This window comes from Ochotona princeps, chromosome 3 (genome assembly GCF_030435755.1).
Source record: "Ochotona princeps isolate mOchPri1 chromosome 3, mOchPri1.hap1, whole genome shotgun sequence".
Taxonomy (NCBI): domain Eukaryota; kingdom Metazoa; phylum Chordata; class Mammalia; order Lagomorpha; family Ochotonidae; genus Ochotona; species Ochotona princeps.
In genome coordinates, this window is record NC_080834.1 from 118,632,629 (window position 1) to 118,650,924 (window position 18,296).

At 39.2% G+C, this 18,296-nt stretch overlaps 1 protein-coding gene across 1 annotated transcript in view; it reads right to left on the reverse strand.

The window, feature by feature from the left end:
* LOC131479845 (contactin-associated protein-like 5) overlaps positions 1-18,296 on the reverse strand; it is a 523,312-nt gene that overhangs the window by 274,409 nt on the left and 230,607 nt on the right. The window contains exon 7 of the mRNA XM_058661312.1: positions 9,574-9,717. Coding sequence (XP_058517295.1) covers positions 9,574-9,717 — 144 coding nt within the window. The remainder of the gene's footprint in view (positions 1-9,573; positions 9,718-18,296) is intronic.

Here is an 18,296-nt window from a genome sequence, read left to right on the forward strand (position 1 = left end):
GTTCTCGGGTTTTTATTTCTATATTGAGCTGAGGAAAGAACCTACCAGGCTATTCTGGTAACAGAAAGCACTAGAGTAGTCCACATGCTAAGTTTGAGAATGCTGATGTTTTGCAACTTGTTCAAGGCCCTGTAGCAGAGTGGTTTGGGGTGGGGTTGTGAACTCAGGCATGCACCTATGCAGCCTATGTTACCAGGAAGACAGGACTTGGTCCACCTGGCTTCCTCCATAGTGAGTGGAAAGAATTTTCTGATTGTAACTTCAGCCTCAATGTCGGGATGAACATTACTTGAGCCTCACACGGGCCATTGTCTTTCCAATCCCTTGATTCTAGTTATTGAGTCAGAAAGATACCAATGTCAATTGACAAGCTCAATGCGCACTAATATTGTTTCTTATTGTTTCTGTAACCATGGTCTGTTACTAGTATTTTTTATTATTCTGCCATTCTCTAGAAGAAAAAGTAGCATGATCGTTTCTATTATGTTATCACAGCGAAATGGCTGAGAATTCAGGTATGTCCCAATCAAGTTATTCTTTTTTCTAAGATATATTTTTATTGTAAAGCCCGATATACAGAGAGGAGGAGAGAGAGAGAAGAAGTTCTTCCATCTGCTGATTCACTCCCAAAGAGTCCGTAATAGAGCTGCACCAATCCCAAGCCAGGAGCCCAGAGCCTTCCTTGGGGGTCTCCCACACAGGTGTAGTACCCCAATATTTTGGGCTGTCCTCGAATGCTCTCCACAGCCAGAAGCAGGGAGCTGGATGGGATGCAAGGCCTCCGGGACACAAACTAGCACCCATATGGGATCCCAGCATGCACAAGGCAAGGACTTTAGCTGTTAGGCTACCAAGCAGCGCCCCCAGTCAAGTTATTCTTGTTGCCTCAGTGAAAGAAGATATAACACTCAGACTACTCAAAAAATTGATCATTTCTTGTGAATAACAATGCTTGAAATGAATCACATTTGCGAAACTATCAGAGCAATATATTTCTTATTTGTGTATGTAAAAATCCACATTATAGTTACTCTACAGACACATCAATGGGCCATTTACTTCCTGACTGTTATATGTTGCTCTGTTAGTACAGCATGGAGAATTTGAGTGAAAATAGTGAGGTATTTTTATGTCTCCTTTAAGCTGTTACTTTTACTGCATTTTGACATATAGAGGACCATCTTTTATTCAGATCAAGCTATAAAGACTGAATTGAATTATCCACAGGAATAGCTGCTAAATCTCCAGGGAATGGGATGAGGCAGGCAAGTCCCACGGGAAAGGATGCCAGATTGCAATGGGGATGCTGCCTGAGGCTGTCTACTGGTGATGCTGGTGCTGCGCAGACTGTGGGCTGGTGCTCCTTGAGCCTTCAGTCATGTGATGCAGTTCACAGGTATTATCGTGTTCTTGTTGCTGTGACTCTTTAATTAAACTCTGAGCTGCATAACACACAATAATCTAGAGAGTCTATGAATAGAGGAAGGACCAGAAATTATTCTTCCCCAAAGCAATAATTAGTACCATTCTAGATTGGTGAAGTGGTGCTAGGCTGATTCTGCAACTGATTGCTGTCTCTGGGAGAACCTTTAAGCTAGAGCACAATACTAAGGATTTTGTACTTCACTATTTAACAGTATAAACCATTCCTTCCCACATGGAATTTCTAGGAAATAGACCAGACCTATAAATGTGTGTGTGTGTGTGTGTGTGTGTGTGTGTGTTTGTGTGTGTGTATGAGTAAATGTTGTATTAATACAGATTCTCACATTAGCAAGTTTGATGGAAGCAATTTAGGAGGAAAAATCACATATTATTTCCTTTAACTTGTGAAGGTTAAAACCAGGGTTATCTACCTGCCCATTTGAAAGAGTTTTTTGAGGGGTTATTTTCCAAGTTAATCTTTGCTAATTGTGTTCTCTGTGCAACACTGATAAACACTGATAAATAAAGGACAGCTGTGATATCTTCAGCAACTAGACAAGTGTTGCCCAAGTCTCAAAACTGCAGAGATTTGTACAAGTCCAGGTTGGCAGTTCTCTCAGAAAAGATGGTTAAAACTGCCCACAGTGAGAACCTCGGACTTCTCCTTCTCTGCTGGATTCACGAGTGTGATCAATATGTGTCAGCAGTGGAAATAGTAGCTGAGGCATTGTATGTCTGAGGAGTTCCTTTATGAATGACACTGTATGGATATTTGCTATTCATACTGAGGTGCAGTATCTCAGATTTTCAAGTCTCAGTTTCTGAGCAATAAATGTGAGTGACATTTCATCTATTCCTTGTATTTCTATTTGCTCTACCCAGTCTGAGCACAATGGCAAGTCATTCATGGGACATGCGTATAAGTATTACATCAATCTCAAGGCTGTATCCATAGACTGAACTCAAGAAGGCAGATATCTTATAAAACTTTCTGAAAAACCAACACTGACGTAATGAAGAAAAGAATGTGTTATTCATCTTCCATGTGTTCTGACATATATACTCAACAATGACCATTAGCAAGCAGGTGCTTAAGTGAATGGACAGCAGTTACTCACATGGGAAAAGGGAGCCTATTCTCAGGTGACCTGGGTACCAGCAAGGAATCAACAAGACATGGCCACAGATATCCTAGAGCCAGCCAATGGATTCAGTTCTTCCTTGAGCCATCCTCACACTTCTAAAGTACTTAGAAATGTTGCACATATTCCAAAACACTGACAATCGTTAACACAAGTTAAAGAAATCCAACAGAAATTTTGGAAACAAATAATGGAATAACTCCAGAAAAGTATAAATGTTCTTATCCAGAAGAAAATACAAAATAATTCAAATATTATAGTGTGTCCACATTGCACAGATAATCGGAGTTTGCAGCAAATCACTCCCAGCAGTATCAGTATAGATTAGATGTGGAGCTAAAGCCCTAACCACAAACAGCAATAATGAGGACACATCAAACCTTGCAGAAATAGTATTAGAGAAGGCTTAGTGCAATCTCCTTCTACACTAGACTCACACACGTGCAAGAAACAAACACACACTCTAATCTCATTGGAGGTCACTTGGGGAACTCTTGTGTGTCTTTATGGACCAACACAGCTGAAGAAATATCAGGGAAATCCTCTCTCTCACATGTCTGTTCCAATTGTATGACCCTTCCACTCAGAGATATGCCACAGAAGCAGAAAGGGGAATCTAAATGTGGTGTAGCAAGGTTGCATCTCTTGATCGGACAGCTAGACGTTCCGGGTAACATTCATTATAGCACGTGGAATTTTTAGGTTTCCCTCAAACACATCTTGTGATACCAAGAAATATATCTCAGATTACATTTAGAATGATAATCAATAGATGCCAATATTAAGATGATGGGGGATCTGGCTCGAGAGAATAGCTGTTAAAGTCGTGGCCTTGAACTCATTGGAATCTCATATGGGTGCCGGTTGTATTCCTGGCAGCCCTCCTTCCCATCCAAATCCCTGCCTGTGGCCTTGGAAAGCAGTTGATGACAGCCCTAAGCCTTGTTCTGTCTTCATTTCTCTGCTATGGTACAAATAATGCTTGTGGGCGTGCTACCTGTAGAATCAAAGATCTACCACTATAGAATGTGAAGATGAAAATCCTCAAAGGAAAAACCCAAAGGAATTTAATTGGACACTAGGAATACTCTTGAAAGTCACTACTAATCAATAATATCCTTTTATGTTACTTTCCTTTGCTAGTCTGGGTAAAACATTGTTTTACTCATCCTGTTGCTAAAATGGCTTCTTTTTGTTGCAATTTGTAGGTTTCTAGATTCAATTTCATTTATTTTTGTTGTGATTTTATCATTTCTTGCTTCCTGTTCATTTCTTAAGAATAAGTCCTTGCTATGCATTGTTAGTTCATTTATGTGACACATTTTGAATTTTGAAAGCAACTAAAATTATGAATGTTATAAATGTCCCTTTCAATACTGTTTTTTTTTTTGCTATATTTTATAGGTTTTGATATTTTTGCTTTTATTTTTGTTTCTTAATTTTTTCTGATTAATTTATTAGTGACACATAGGAAATACAGTGGCAGCATTTTCTTCAAGAAGGTTTTTTATTTAATATATTTTTAAATTTCTTTAGCAACACAGTAGTCATTCTTTACCATGTTATTTAGCTGCATGGCATTGTAACTTTTCTACTTTTCTTCCTGTTAATGAGTTTGTTATTTTTTTATTTAAGGGGATGAACATTAAAAGAGACAATCATATCCATATGTGAAAATACAACAGAGTATGCATCTCTAAATCCTAATTAAAAATAGTCTCTGAATGAAACTGTTAAATATATCTTGACAAAAGATGCTAACCTCGCTACCATTTACAATGTCTAAAATGTCAGGATACAATGGCAGAATGATGGACGTACGAATGTTTATGCAATGTTATACTATTAGGAAAGAAGGAAGGAAGCTAGAAACAAAAAAGGGAGGAAGGAGGGAGGGAGGAAGGAGGGAGGGAAGGAAGGAAGGAAGGAAAGAAGAAGGAAGGAAGGAGGGAAGGAAGGAAGGAAGATATAGACTAGCCTAATGGATTAAAATAAAAACCACTTCTTTATTTGCAAAATACAAGAAGCATGTTCCACCAAAAATTATGTAAAAAGGCTAAAAGTGAAAGCAGGTAAGAAGATAATCCATGACAATGGAAAGCAAAATCAAGTAGAAGTAATTATCCTAATATCATTATATCTATTCATGATATATATGTATATTATATATACATATAAAATATTTTATATACACATATACATACATGCATATGCTTTATATATACATATAATGATATTTGCATAATTCTGCTTGATTTTTATATACTTATTTCCGATATTGTCATGAATATATGTATATATATTTTTCATATAAGAAGAAACTATACAAAGAAATATAACTATATAAATAAACAAGGAAGGGAATTATATAGTGATTAAGAGACCAATTCACATGGAAGATAAGACTATTCTAAATGTTAACTGTTGAATTTACCTGGACAATAAGATGCTGGACTCTATGCTTGGTACATGCTTGCAATGAAAGAATCATGACTGGTTTTCAACTGTAACACTGGAACAAGGTGGAGGGATCTACCATGGGGGGAGGGCTGGGGGGGAGGTTTGGGGGAATCCCAGAGCCTATGAAACTGTGTCATAAAATGAAATGCAATTAAAAAAATAAACTAATAAAGGGAAAGCATTAAGTATTGAAAAAAGACTATTCTAAAAATTTATGAACTTAATGTTGAGTACTTGGTTATTTAAAATAACTATTAATGGATAAAATGGGAGAAATAAGCCCCAAGAAAAGAAAAAGAGATTAATTCAGCATTTCACTTTTATCAGTATTTGCTTCGCCCATACAAAACTCAAGAACAGCAGAGTTAATCTACACTATGTGCCAAGTGAACTTAGTTGATATCTATGGAACGTTTTGTCTCACAGCTGCAGAATACACCTTCTCTTCATGAACGCATAGAACTTGGTCTAGAACAGACCATGTACTAAACCACAAAACGACCCGCAACAAATAAGGGAACAAATTAACTGTGTATCTTTTCTAACAGGAAATGAGTTGCAAATCGACAACTCAAACACTCTAGAAAGTATCCGAATACATAGAATCTGAATAATATACATCTGAATGAACACCTGGTCATAGAACAAAGTAGAAATAGAAAATTACTAGAAAAGAATGAAGATGACAAAAGAATATATAAAAACTAATGGGTACAGCATTATGAGGTACAGTATTAGGATGCATAGAAGGCATGAAATAAACAATTTAACAAGGCATATTGATGATCTAGAAAAAAAACAAAACTTAAACTTAGTGGAAAGAAATAATAAAAAATGGAGGCAAAATGTACAAAATTTAAACAAAAAGTAAGATACAAAACAAAAATGAAATATAGACCCAAATTCTTATTTTTAAGATTTATTTTACTTTTATTGGAAAATCAGATACACAGAGAGCAGGAGAGACAGAGAGGAAGATCATCCCTTTGCTGATTCACTCCCCAAGCAGCTACAGTGGCTGGAGCTGTGCTGATCAGAAGCCAAGAGCCAGGAGCTTCTTTCAACCCTGCGGTTGCAGGTTCCCAAGGCTTTGGGCCATACTCCACTGCTTTCCCAGGCCACAAGCAGGGAGCTGGATGGGAAGCGTGGCTGCTGGAATTAGAACCAGCACCCATATGGGATGCTGGCACATGGAAAGTAAGTACTTTGGCCACGAGGCTACTGTGCTGGGTCCTAGACCTAAATTCTTCAAAACATAAGTAAAATGACCTATCAATGGTTTAAATAATGAAAAAAATGGGAGAAGATTCAAATTAATACAATCAGATATGAAAAAGGAAGTATAACCACAAATATTACAGCAACAGTAAAATCTAAAAGGTCAGATCTCTTTAACCAAGCAATTTACCAAAATTGAGTCTTGAAGTCATAGGAAACTCAAATAGACCAATAACTAGGAGAGAGAATGATTCTCTCAACAAATAAAAGTCTAATACTGGATACTCTGCCACTTAATACTACAACACTTTTTTAAGAGTTATTATTTTTTATTGCATATTAAATATACAGAAAGGAGGAGAGACAGAGAGGAAGATCTTCCGTCTGATGGTTCACTCCCCAAGCAGGGGACAATGAACTTCCTCCATGTTTCCCACGTGGGTGCAGGGTCTCAAGGCCTTGGGCCATCTTCGTCTGCTTTCCCAGGCCACAGCAGGGAGCTTGATGGGAAGTGGAGCTGCCGGGATTAGAACTGGCGCCCATATGGGATCCCAGTGTATTCAAGGCGAGGACTTTAGCTGCTAGGCCACTGTGCCAGGCCCAATATTACTACACTTTTAAATAACTAATCATAATTATTGTTAAACTATTTTAATAAAGTGAAAGTGAGAGAATCATGCCATTTTCTCTGAGGCATCATCACCTTATATTCGAAACCAGAGAAAGACACAGAAAAAAATAGAAGCATATAATCCAATATCTCTGATGGACACAGCTGCCAATGTCCTCACCAAATACCAGCAAATCAAACTCAACAACACTCAAGAGTATTATTCACCTGGATTAAGTGGGAAATAACTGTTATGTAGGCATGATTCAACATAGGCAATATAGTAAATATGAAACATATCTGTAATAATTCAAAAACTGAGGTGCCTCAGCGTAGTAGGTAGCTCATTAATAATTCAAAAATGAAACAAAGATGATTACCACTATAGAAGCAGAGGAAGTGTTTGATAAAATAGAACATCCTATCATAATAAACAACAGAAAAAAAATCTTAAATCTATTTTGTGTAGAAGGAACATAGCTCAGGACAAGCCAGGCAATATACGAGTAACCCATATTAGGCATCATGCTAAATGGTGACCAAACTGGAAGCATTTCCACTAAGACCTGAAATCAGACTCACAGAAACACTCAGCATTACTACTAAATGTAGTGCTGTAACTTTTAGCTGGAGCTTTAGACAAGGAAGAGAAATCAAAGGGAGATGAATTGGGACATAGGAAGTCGAAGTGTCCCTGCATGATCCGTTTGCATAGCAAAATCCAAGGTCTCCAGGAAGAGACTATTTGAATTCATCAGAAAGGTGAAGTCTCAGGATAGAAAACCAACACTCAACAATCACTAGCCTTTGGATACACATTAAACACCATGACTGATAAATATTTAGGAGCAGTTCCATTCACAATAGCTACAAATCATTTCAATACCGTGGGGTAAATTTAACAAGAATGTAAATGTTGTCCCAATGCTAGTTACAAATCATTAAGGAAAGAAATAGAAAAAGTAAACAAATGGTATAATATTTAATGTTCACATATGGGAAGAATTAACACCATCAACTTGTTCATACTATCTGAAGCGATTTACAGATTAAATAAGATCGCATTCAATCAAAATACCCAACATTCTTTACAGACAAAAACAAAACAAAAAATGAAAACCTAAACAAAAATTCTTACTAAATCACAATAAACTCCAAAGAATTACAAAGAGTCCTAAGTAATAAAAATAAGCTGATAATGTCACAATTCAGATTCAAGACACCGTACATGGAAGATATAGTCAGACAACCTGTGCTCACAGACACACGCACACACATACACACACACACACATACACACATACACACACAGATATGTGGATCCATTTTTACTGCAGCTTAATTCACATTAGCTAAGATATTAAGTCAACACAAGTGTACATCAATTTTTGAGTAGATGAGAAAAGTGTGGCATATATCCAAAAGGGAATACTTGGTAATTCTCTAATAAAAGCAATGAAATCATCAAAATGATAATGTTGCTCACATAGGTTACAGTTTTGGTACTCACTATTAGTTACCACAAGATTTTGAAATTTGATTCTTTTCTCTCTCTCTCTCTCTCTCATATATGCATATAACACATATATATCATGCTCTGTGCTGAAATATTTGATGAATGGAGTGTTAGGCCTGTAATTGTGAAGTGAGAGGAAACTACACCATTGTGTAATTTTCTCTTGTTTTAAAGATAGAATTGGAGCAGGAGGAGGGTGGGCGGGAAATGTAGGTAGGAGGAAAAATAGGGTATAGAGTATCTAGATGCAACTGATTTGTGAAATACATGAAACTGTTTATACACATAAAATATATTTAAATAACAAGAAATCAAACAAAAGGTGATTCATTCGGAGACGATTCTGATAGTGCAGTAACTCAACTCCCAAATGAAAAATATGTTTCAGCCTGTGTATATGACATGCAGAGTATAGGAGCATGTTAGTATACGAGTAAAATCTACACTTTGAGATTTGATTCTGAAGCTCTTGAAGAATAATGAATTTTCCTCTTACTAATTCTTTTTCTAGGTAAGAACTAAGTTTTGATTGTAAGGTAAATTGAAAGTAGCTTATTTTAATGATAAAAACAAAGATACAAAAAGTAGTAGAGAGCATTGGAGAGGGGAGTGTTACATAGTATACTCTTTTTTTTTTTTAAGATTTATTTTATTTTTATTACAAAGTCAGATATACTGAGAGGAGGAGAGATAAAGAGGAAGTGGAGCTGCCGGGATTAGAACCAGCGGCCATATGGGATCAAGGCAAGGATCTTAGCCACTAGGCCATGCTGCCGAGCTCCTACATAGTATACTCTTAAAGCTGCACATAAAATACAGGAAATTCATTTCCATTTGGTAAATAAAGATATTTTAAAAATCAAGAATAAACATGATCAGGTATAACTAGTGAGTATGATATTCTCTGCTCCCGAAGAACTTGCCATTTCCTAGAGAAAAAGAAATCAATGTTGACCCAATATGGACAGCAAGCCCTAGCTACAGCTGGATTTTAACGTCAGCCCAAAAAAGCCACATTCTCTATTTGCTTCCAAAATGCGTGCTTCTCCCAGTAGTGAAAATCACCCTGATTTAGTCCATGCTGTCCAGTTTCAACTGGGATACTACCCGGATACTCAGAGTGAGGTGACAGGAGCAAATCTTACCTTTAGGTGATACAAATCATCAAAATAAAGGAAAAAGGCGGGGCGGGGTTTACTTACCACAGTATGGATTTGATGCTTCCGTCTCTTAGCCAGGTCAATTATGTTTACTCTGTCATAGTAGAGATTTTCAATACATCCATGAAAATTTTTCTTTAAAAAGGTCCCGGGTTTGCCTGGTACTGGTATCCCTCCAAAACTGAGCTGTATGGAGAGGAGATAAAAATAAACTCTTGCTAATAAGTGCTAAAGAAATAGACAATAAAAGTAAACAAGTAAGCAGATTCCAACATGTGCATGAGCCAAGTGGCTCAAGTAATTATAGATGACACTTCACTATCCATTTGAAAGGATACTAAATAGGGCATGTAAAAAATCTGTAATTGCTTGAGGACTTATTTTACTAAACTGTTTTCATTCACTTTTTGAATCTTTTGGTACTAAATAAAAAAGAATTTTGAAATGGAGAGAAAAAAGAGAATCAATGCCGTTGTATGTGTCACTTTTGTAAGCATCTTAGAGAATAGGGCCATGTTAAAGAGACAAATAAAAATAGCTCTCTTTCACTATACGGAGATCTAGATAAAGCCTACATTGTATGCAAAAGGATTAATGAAAATGATTACTCACAAGGTATTATCTATATGAATGGAAAACAAAAAATAGCAACATTTCTTATATACTTTTGTAAGGCAGATAAAAATATCATGGGATCTTGTGGTATTATCAGTTATGCTGTTTATTCGACATTTGTGGTAAAAGGGGAATAGATAAAATGTAGAATGAGTTGCTTATGAATTATCACGTGTTGCAGATTGCTATGTTGACAATCAACAATGGTGTTTGAAATGCAAGCAGATAGCAAGCAAAATCTACTTCTAACGGTAGAGAAGATGTAGGATAATACTGTAGCACCACTTGTATTTCCAGCAAATACAGCAAATACAGATTATAATTTTAATAGATATATTACTTTAAAAACAAACCTGGGCTATTGGGAATGCTGCTCCTCCCATCTATAGAAGCAGAATTATCTCTGTAGTCGTAATCATGGTAACCATTTCATGAGTAACCTCACTTTCCCCCATTGATTTGAAAGGTCACCTTCAGCTTAGACGTAAACTATAGTCCAATTGAAAGATTGCTTGCTATGTCTTTCACCCTCTCTTTCATACACACACACACACACACACACACGCATGTGCGCTCAAATACACACTGTAAATGGTGTATGTTCTTATTCAGAATGTCTTCTCTGAGAGGCTAACGAATGTCAAGGGTTACTTTTAAATGTTGATGTTTCTCTTAAGTCTTACACTACCTCTCGGCTCCTCCCAGTGTAGTAGATGATAGTGATTGCTCATTCTTCTGGAATATTTTTTTAATGAACCTTTATTTATTCCTATTTGGAAGGCAGACTTTACAGAGAAGACAGATGAAGAGAAGGTGTGGTATCTGCTGGTTCACTCCTCAGCTAGTTCCAACAGCCAGAAGTTGAGCTGATCCAAAGGTGGGAGCCAGGAGCTTCTCCCAGGTCTCCAACATGGGCTCAAGAGCCCAAGAACATGTGCCATCCTATGCGATTTTCTTAGGCTAGACAGCTAGATTTGAAGTGTAGCAGCTGGAAAACAAAGCTGTGTTCCTGTGATGTGTTGGCACTTTGGTAGAAGGATTGGCGTGCAGTGCCACTGTGCTCCCCTATGCCCATCACTTATCCTCTCTCTCATATACATGCATATTCATACATATATACATGTATACTGATGTATACATATATGTTGATAAATCCAGACATGCATGCATACATATTATCTTCCACATATGAAATAAAACATAGCATTTGTGAATTTTAGCTTTTACACATACTTTTAATTTTTATTTTTGATGATGCTTACCTAGTTGTTCTGGGGAGGAAGGATCTGGGCTTAGGGAAAAGTGGTGCTTTCATTCTTTTGAAATTTTCCATCTCTTCCTGCTTCTGAGGGAAGGGCAGAGACAAAGGGAGAAGCCATACCCAGTCGCCTATCTACCCCAGTACTCGGCGATTGGCCATCTGATATCAACCCAGGGTCCCCAGTGTGGTGCATGCTCTGAGGGTTCTAACCAAGTGGGTTTCAATAATCCCAAAATGCTGTTGATCTTTCCAATCCAAGGATGAGGGAACCCTTCCAATGTCCATAGGCTGACAAGCTTGAACTTAGAGTCTCGTTTCACCCATATGTTTGAAGTCATCATTTGGCTGTAGCAGTTGTCCAATTTGTTCTGTCTTCATTTCTCTGCTATGGTACCAGATGTCCTCTGCAGGCTCAAACTGGTTGCCATATTCTCCATGTGCATTTGGGCCTGCCATCCACTGCAGAGGTCTAGTTCTGATACATGCAGTCTCTGGTCAGACCACCAATCTTGGATGTGAGACCCCAGGGGCCTGCACACCCCCAGCTGTGCCATTCCCCGAACAACTATAAACCCACACACCAAGTCCCCACGAGCATTCCATGGGACAGCCAGTAGGCTTCCCCCAGTGCTATTGGTGACCCAAGCTACCCAACCAGCACACACAGAGCCAGCATCCACTGTGCAGGCAAGCCCAAAGACCTGGGCCAGTTGACATTGGCACTGTCAGACCCACCATCCTGGGGCTCATGGGCCTGGCACCCACAGGACAGGTGGGCACAAGGACTATAATACAGCCCATCAAAGAGTTGCCCAGTTTCCCTACTGGGCTCACTCCCAGTCCTAGATCTTGGACTCTTAAGATGGTTCTACAGTCTAGCTGTATAAGATTTGCCCCCAGTCCCAGCACTGAATAGTCAGCATTGTGGTTAAGCCCAACAAGCCTGCACTTACTCTGGCTCATTCATATGGGAGTGGATGCAGTTGGTTTTCTGATCCTGGCTGTCCTCCTAACCCAATTCACATGCAGGCCAACAGGGTTTGTAGCCCTGCATGACCTGGTCTGTCCCTAGTCCCAGTCCCATTGCTCTCTAATGAGTATAGTGGAACAGCAGAGGAGACGATGATGCCCCCTACAAGGCTTACACCCTTGCCCTCATGGTCACTGGTGAGTGCTATAACCCAGTCTGGCATGGCCAATCTCACCTTGGCTTTTGTTGGCAGGTGCAGCAGCCTGGCCCAGTCTGGTCTGTGCCTGATTCCAGCCCCTGCTGATGCTTCAGCCTAGCATGGCCCAGCCAGATTTCAGTCCCAGCCCTAATGTAAACTGGCTGGTGTTGAGGCCCATTCTGGCCCCTCCTACACCCTGTCCTGGTTCTCAGATCTGCCAGCGGATGTTATGAACTGGCCCAGCCAGCTTCCACTCTCCAACGTAAGCCTCATGTAATGTATGCCAGTGAGTACTTTAACCTGGCCTGGTCTGGGTTATTCCTTCCCTTGGTTATTATGCTCAACTGCAGGGACTGCATCCTGACAAAGGAGTTTCTCAAACTCCTCTATCAGGTCTCCTCCCAGTGGCAGATCATATTCATACTAGTGGGTCCTTGGCCCAGGTTGCCTTTGTCCACCTGTTGCTCTGAGGACACAGTGTACTTGCCCAACCAGTCCACACTCATTCTGGTTCTTAATGTTGGATGCTAAAGATCAGCCACACCTGGTCCACACCGAGCTAGAGCTCTCACGTGGTTCACTGGGATCTGAGACCTAATCCAGCCCATCCTATACCCACACTGACTCCCATGAATACCTTTAGTTGCTGGAGTCTATCCCAGTCTGGCGTTCTCTAGACTCAGTCCACACCCATGCTCAGGGAGACTGCAGGCATGTCCAGTCATGTCCAGTCATGTCCAATCATGTCCAGTCCAGACTGTTGCCCCCATTTGACCCTCACACTCACCAATGGGAACCCCAACCGAGCTGAGGAATCTTGTTAGCTCCTCAATCAGGCCTGTTCCTAACCAAAAATCTTGTTTATGTCAGCAGAGATTGCAATCCTACCAGGGTGAGCTCGTGAATGCTTCCAGAAATTCTGCCCCCACATTTGATTCTCTCACATGTTGGTTAGTATTATGGCCCAACCTAAATTACCCACCCCCTGTTCTTTCAGTGTTTTGCTTATCTTACTTAATACAAAGACACCCAATTCTGCTCACTTTGCTGTGTCAGAATTTCATTCTTCTTATGGCTGAGTTATATATATATCTCTCTCTCCTTTATCTAGTCACTCATTAATACACATCTAGGTTAATTTCAAACCATTGCTATTGTGAAGAGCACTACAATAAACATAGAACCGCATTTATTTATTATTTGTCCTAAAACAGAGAGAGGAAAATGTAACAAAGAGACTTTGCATCCACTGATTTACTCCAAAGGTATTGCAACACTTGGATTTGAATCAGGCCTGATGGAGAAGACTGAAACTTTCCCTTATGGGTACTAGGGCCTGGATAACTGGTCCATCTTTAGTTGTTTCCCCCATGCACATTATCAGGGAACTTGATGGATAGCCTAGACTGGAGCCAGTTCTCATATGAACTATCAAGCATGATGATGGCTGACTCATTGTGCCGCAATTCTGGCTCAAGTATCTTTTCACAGGCTGACATCATTCTTTTTGTGGATAACTCAATCATGTGATAGATGCATTTGTAAATTCTGTATTCTCTTGCTGGACTCCTTAGTATTGCCAAACTATTGCCTTTTCTCTACCATTTTTCTTCTTAACTATTAAGGATCATCCATATTTCCATATGAACTTAAGGTTATTTCCCATAATTCTGAGGATAATGTCATTGATGCTTTGATAGAGATTGCATTGAATCTTGAAATTGCTTTGAACCATATAGAAATATTAGCAAAAGTGATTTTTCCTTAGTCCTAAACACAGGACATCTTTTCACATCTTTTCAAACTTTTGTTCTTCAACATCTTATTAAACATTTCATCATTTAGATTGTAGAGGTGTTTGTGATCTCTAGCTACACTTACAGCAAAATATTACCTTTTTAAAAGATTTTAAAAATTTTTATTGGAAAGTCAGGTATACAAAAAGGAGGAGAGACAAAGAGGAAGATCATCCTTCCAGTGATTCGGTCCCAAAGTGGCCGCAATGGCCAGAGCTGAGCAGATCTAAAGGCAGGGGCCAGGAGCTTCTTCTGGATTTCCCAAATGGGTGCAGGGTCCCAAGGCTTTGTGTTGTCCTCTACCGCTTTCCCAAGCCACAAGCAGGGATTTGGTTGGGAAGTGGGGCCACTGGGACATGAACCAGTGGCCATACAGTATCCTAGTGCATATAAGGCGAGGACTTTAGCCACTAGGCTGCTGCACTGGGCCCAAAACAGTTCATTTTTTTCAGCTACTGAGAATAAAACAGCTCTATAGCTTTCTTATCCAGTCTTCTATTGATGGGCATTTTGGCTGCTTCCAGGTTTTTGCGATTGTAGATAGTGCTGCTATGAACATAGGCGTGCATGTTGGTTTCTTGTGTAGGAGGTCTTTTGGATATATTCCTAGGAGTGCTATTGCTGGATCATATGGTATGCTGATTTTCAGTTGTTTGAGTATTCGCCAAACTGATTCCCATAGAGGCTGTACAAGTCTGCAGTCCCACCAGCAGTGGAGAAGGGTTCCCTTTTCCCCACAGCCTCGCCAGCAAGTGTTGGTGGTATTATGTATGTGTGCCATCCTTACTGGAGTTAGGTGGTACCTCATTGTTGTCTTCATTTGGATTTCCCTTATTGCCAAGGAACTTGAGCATTTTTTCATATGTTTGTTTGCCATTTGTGTTTGTTCTTTTGTGAAATGTCTGCCCATTTCCTGTGCCCATTTCTTGAGCAGTTTGTTCTGTTGTTTTGGTTTCTCTGTAGCTCTTTGTATATTCTGGAGATCAGCCCTCTATCTCCTATGTAGTGTGCAAAGATCTTCTCCCATTCTGTAGGTTGTTTTTTTACTTTGTTGATTGTTTCTCTGGCTGTACAGAAGCTTCTTAGTTTGATGAGGTCCCAATTGTTTATTTTGGTCTCGATTTCTACTGCTTTTGGAGTCTTTTTTAGGAAGTGAGGGCCTACCCCTAAGTGTTCCAGTGTGTTTCCAACATTTTCTTCCAAAAGTTTGAAGGTTTCTGGATGTAGGTTTAGGTCTTTTATCCATTTAGATTCGATCTTGGTGTATGGTGAGAGATGTGGGTCTATCTTTTTGTTTCTGCAGGCTATCAACCAGTTGTCCCAACAGCATTTATTGAACAGACCTTTCCATTTGCTTGGGTTGTTGTCTGTCTTTTTGTCAAAGATTAATTGACTGTATCTGTGTGGGTTTCCATCTGTTGTTTCTATTCTGCTCCACTGATCTTCCTCTCTATCTTTGTGCCAGTACCAGGCTGTTTTGATGACCACTGCCCTATAGTATGTCCATAGATCCGGTACTGTGATTCCCCCTGTTAAGTGCCTGTTCTTCAGAATGGTTCTAGCTATCCGTGGTTTTTTGTGCTTCCAGATGAATCTGTGTATCATTTTTTCCAGTTCGATGAAGAATGCTGTGGGTAATTTGATTGGGATTGCATTGAATGTATATATTGCTTTTGGTAGTATAGACATTTTATGGAATACTACTCAGCTATTTAAAAAAAACGAAATGCAGTTCTTTGTGGACAAATGGGCCCGACTGGAATCCATCATGCTAAGAGAAATGAACCAATCCCAAAAGGTTAAATACCGCATGTTCGCCTTAATCTGAGATGAAAAGATGACAACTTGAAAGATAGTACCTGTATATTGTAATATTAGTGCAATCTCTAACAACCTGTATCCAATGCAATAAGATAACGCGATATAATCTATAAACCAACAATTAATGTCAGAATATTTTAAGATCTACATCAAAAAACTGTAAAACCTAATACACCCTCAATACGCTATGTTAACCGGTAATGGGGAGGGAGTGCAGGGAAATCTTTCAAGACCATAAAAAGAGTGAGAGAAAAAAAAAAGTACAATATAGCTTATCAAGGTCAAATCTGGTAATTCATAGACAACAGACTCAAAGCGGCACTAAACAACAATAAAACTACTATACCAATGCATGAGGGGGGAATCGGGTGCGATCCTGACAACCTCTTAACAGGAGGTCATGTGCGTGGAGCAGGGGGGCACTCTAGAGTGGAGCAGGTGGTAAGGAGGAAGCTCGGATCCCAACCACGAAGACTCCCAGATCTTCAACACAAACTACTAATACGAGCAACAAGGACTATATCCCAACTGCCAAGGAGGCCACAGGGAATTGGAAGCCCTCGGAGGCTGAGTACTCTGAGGTCACCCACCCCCAACCGGAGCTTCCACAGGGGATGGAAGAGGTCCAAACACCACCGCACAGAAACCAACGTCATCGGAAAGACAACCAGAAGCCCTGAGCGGTCCGCAGAAACAGAAGAACAATAAACGTCCTTCGGGACCAGGGAAGAGAGCTTTCTCTGGTCCGAGCCTGGCTCCACCTCTGGACCCCTGCCCTCCCTCGCAGTGACCATCGGGATCACTTCGAAAACCCCTCACAGCAAACAAACAATCATACAAACTAAAAAAAACAAAACAAAACAAAACAAAAAACCCTAAAATAAATAGACAAACAACAGAAAGTAGAGCTTGAAATCTGACAGGAAAGAGCTGGCATGGATTGGCTCATGCCTTGCTGGGTGGGACACAAAGATTAGTCACTCCTCACCATGGTGTTGAGGATTTTCCTGCACACCCCCCCCAAAAAAAAAATGTTCTGCACATTAAATGTCGACAAATATCTTGTTAGAGTTACAAGCCAGTCTAGATTATCCCAAAATCGGCCAGGATCAACAAAATTATACTTCAACACAACAAATGGCTAAATACTAAAATGAAATAGATATGAGACAACTGAATGGTACCCTATAGCCTTTTCAAGGTATATAGCAGCCGGTCCGGTCCTGTATATAAACTAAAATTGAGATGTCAATGAGCTAATCATAGGTTGTGGTTAGGAGTTGTTTTTTGTTATTTAGTTCTTTTTGTTGTTGTTGTTGTTGTTGTTGTTGTTTTAACATACTGGTTACTCAAAACTATGTCAATTCCATAATATTGCAAATTGCTGTTAATGTTATATTGGGACTCTTAATTGACTGTGATGATATTATACCAGCTCTGACTTCGGACCAGAAATGGTCTCCCCAAGAAACTGTTCAACCCATCTGGACAATAAGTAGCTGGACTCTATGCTTGGTATATGTTTGCAAGGAAAGAATCTTGATTGAATTTGAACTGTAATGCTGCATCAAGGTGGAGGAATCCACCAGGGGGGAGGGGGAGGGGGAGGGGGATTCCCAAAGCCTATGAAACTGTCACATAATGCTAAATATTAATTAAAAATAAAAAAAAAGATGATTTGTCACTTTATATTTTAACCTCCAAAAAAAAAAAAACAGCTCTAATAAGTTCTTTATCAACAAGTTTATGGTGTGTGAAAATATAACTGATCTTTGTAATGCTTTTCTATGCTGCAATTTTGCCAAATATGTTGGCTTACTTATACCCTATTTGCACTCATTAGATAGTTTGTCATACAAATTATCTGCCTATCCTGTTGTTACTGATGATTTTTTTTCTATTTAGTTACTTGTGTAGATTTTAGACTAAAATTGTGTAGTTTCAAGCTAATCTCAAAATATTTTGAAAAGTATAACTCTGAGAGAGGCAAATACTTCAAAAATTTTGTGACAACAAGATTTAAATGTAAGTTTATTTGCAAAAACTTGGAGTGTGCAATCTTTATGTGTCATATTTCTCATGAATTTTTGATGCCCCCCTTTT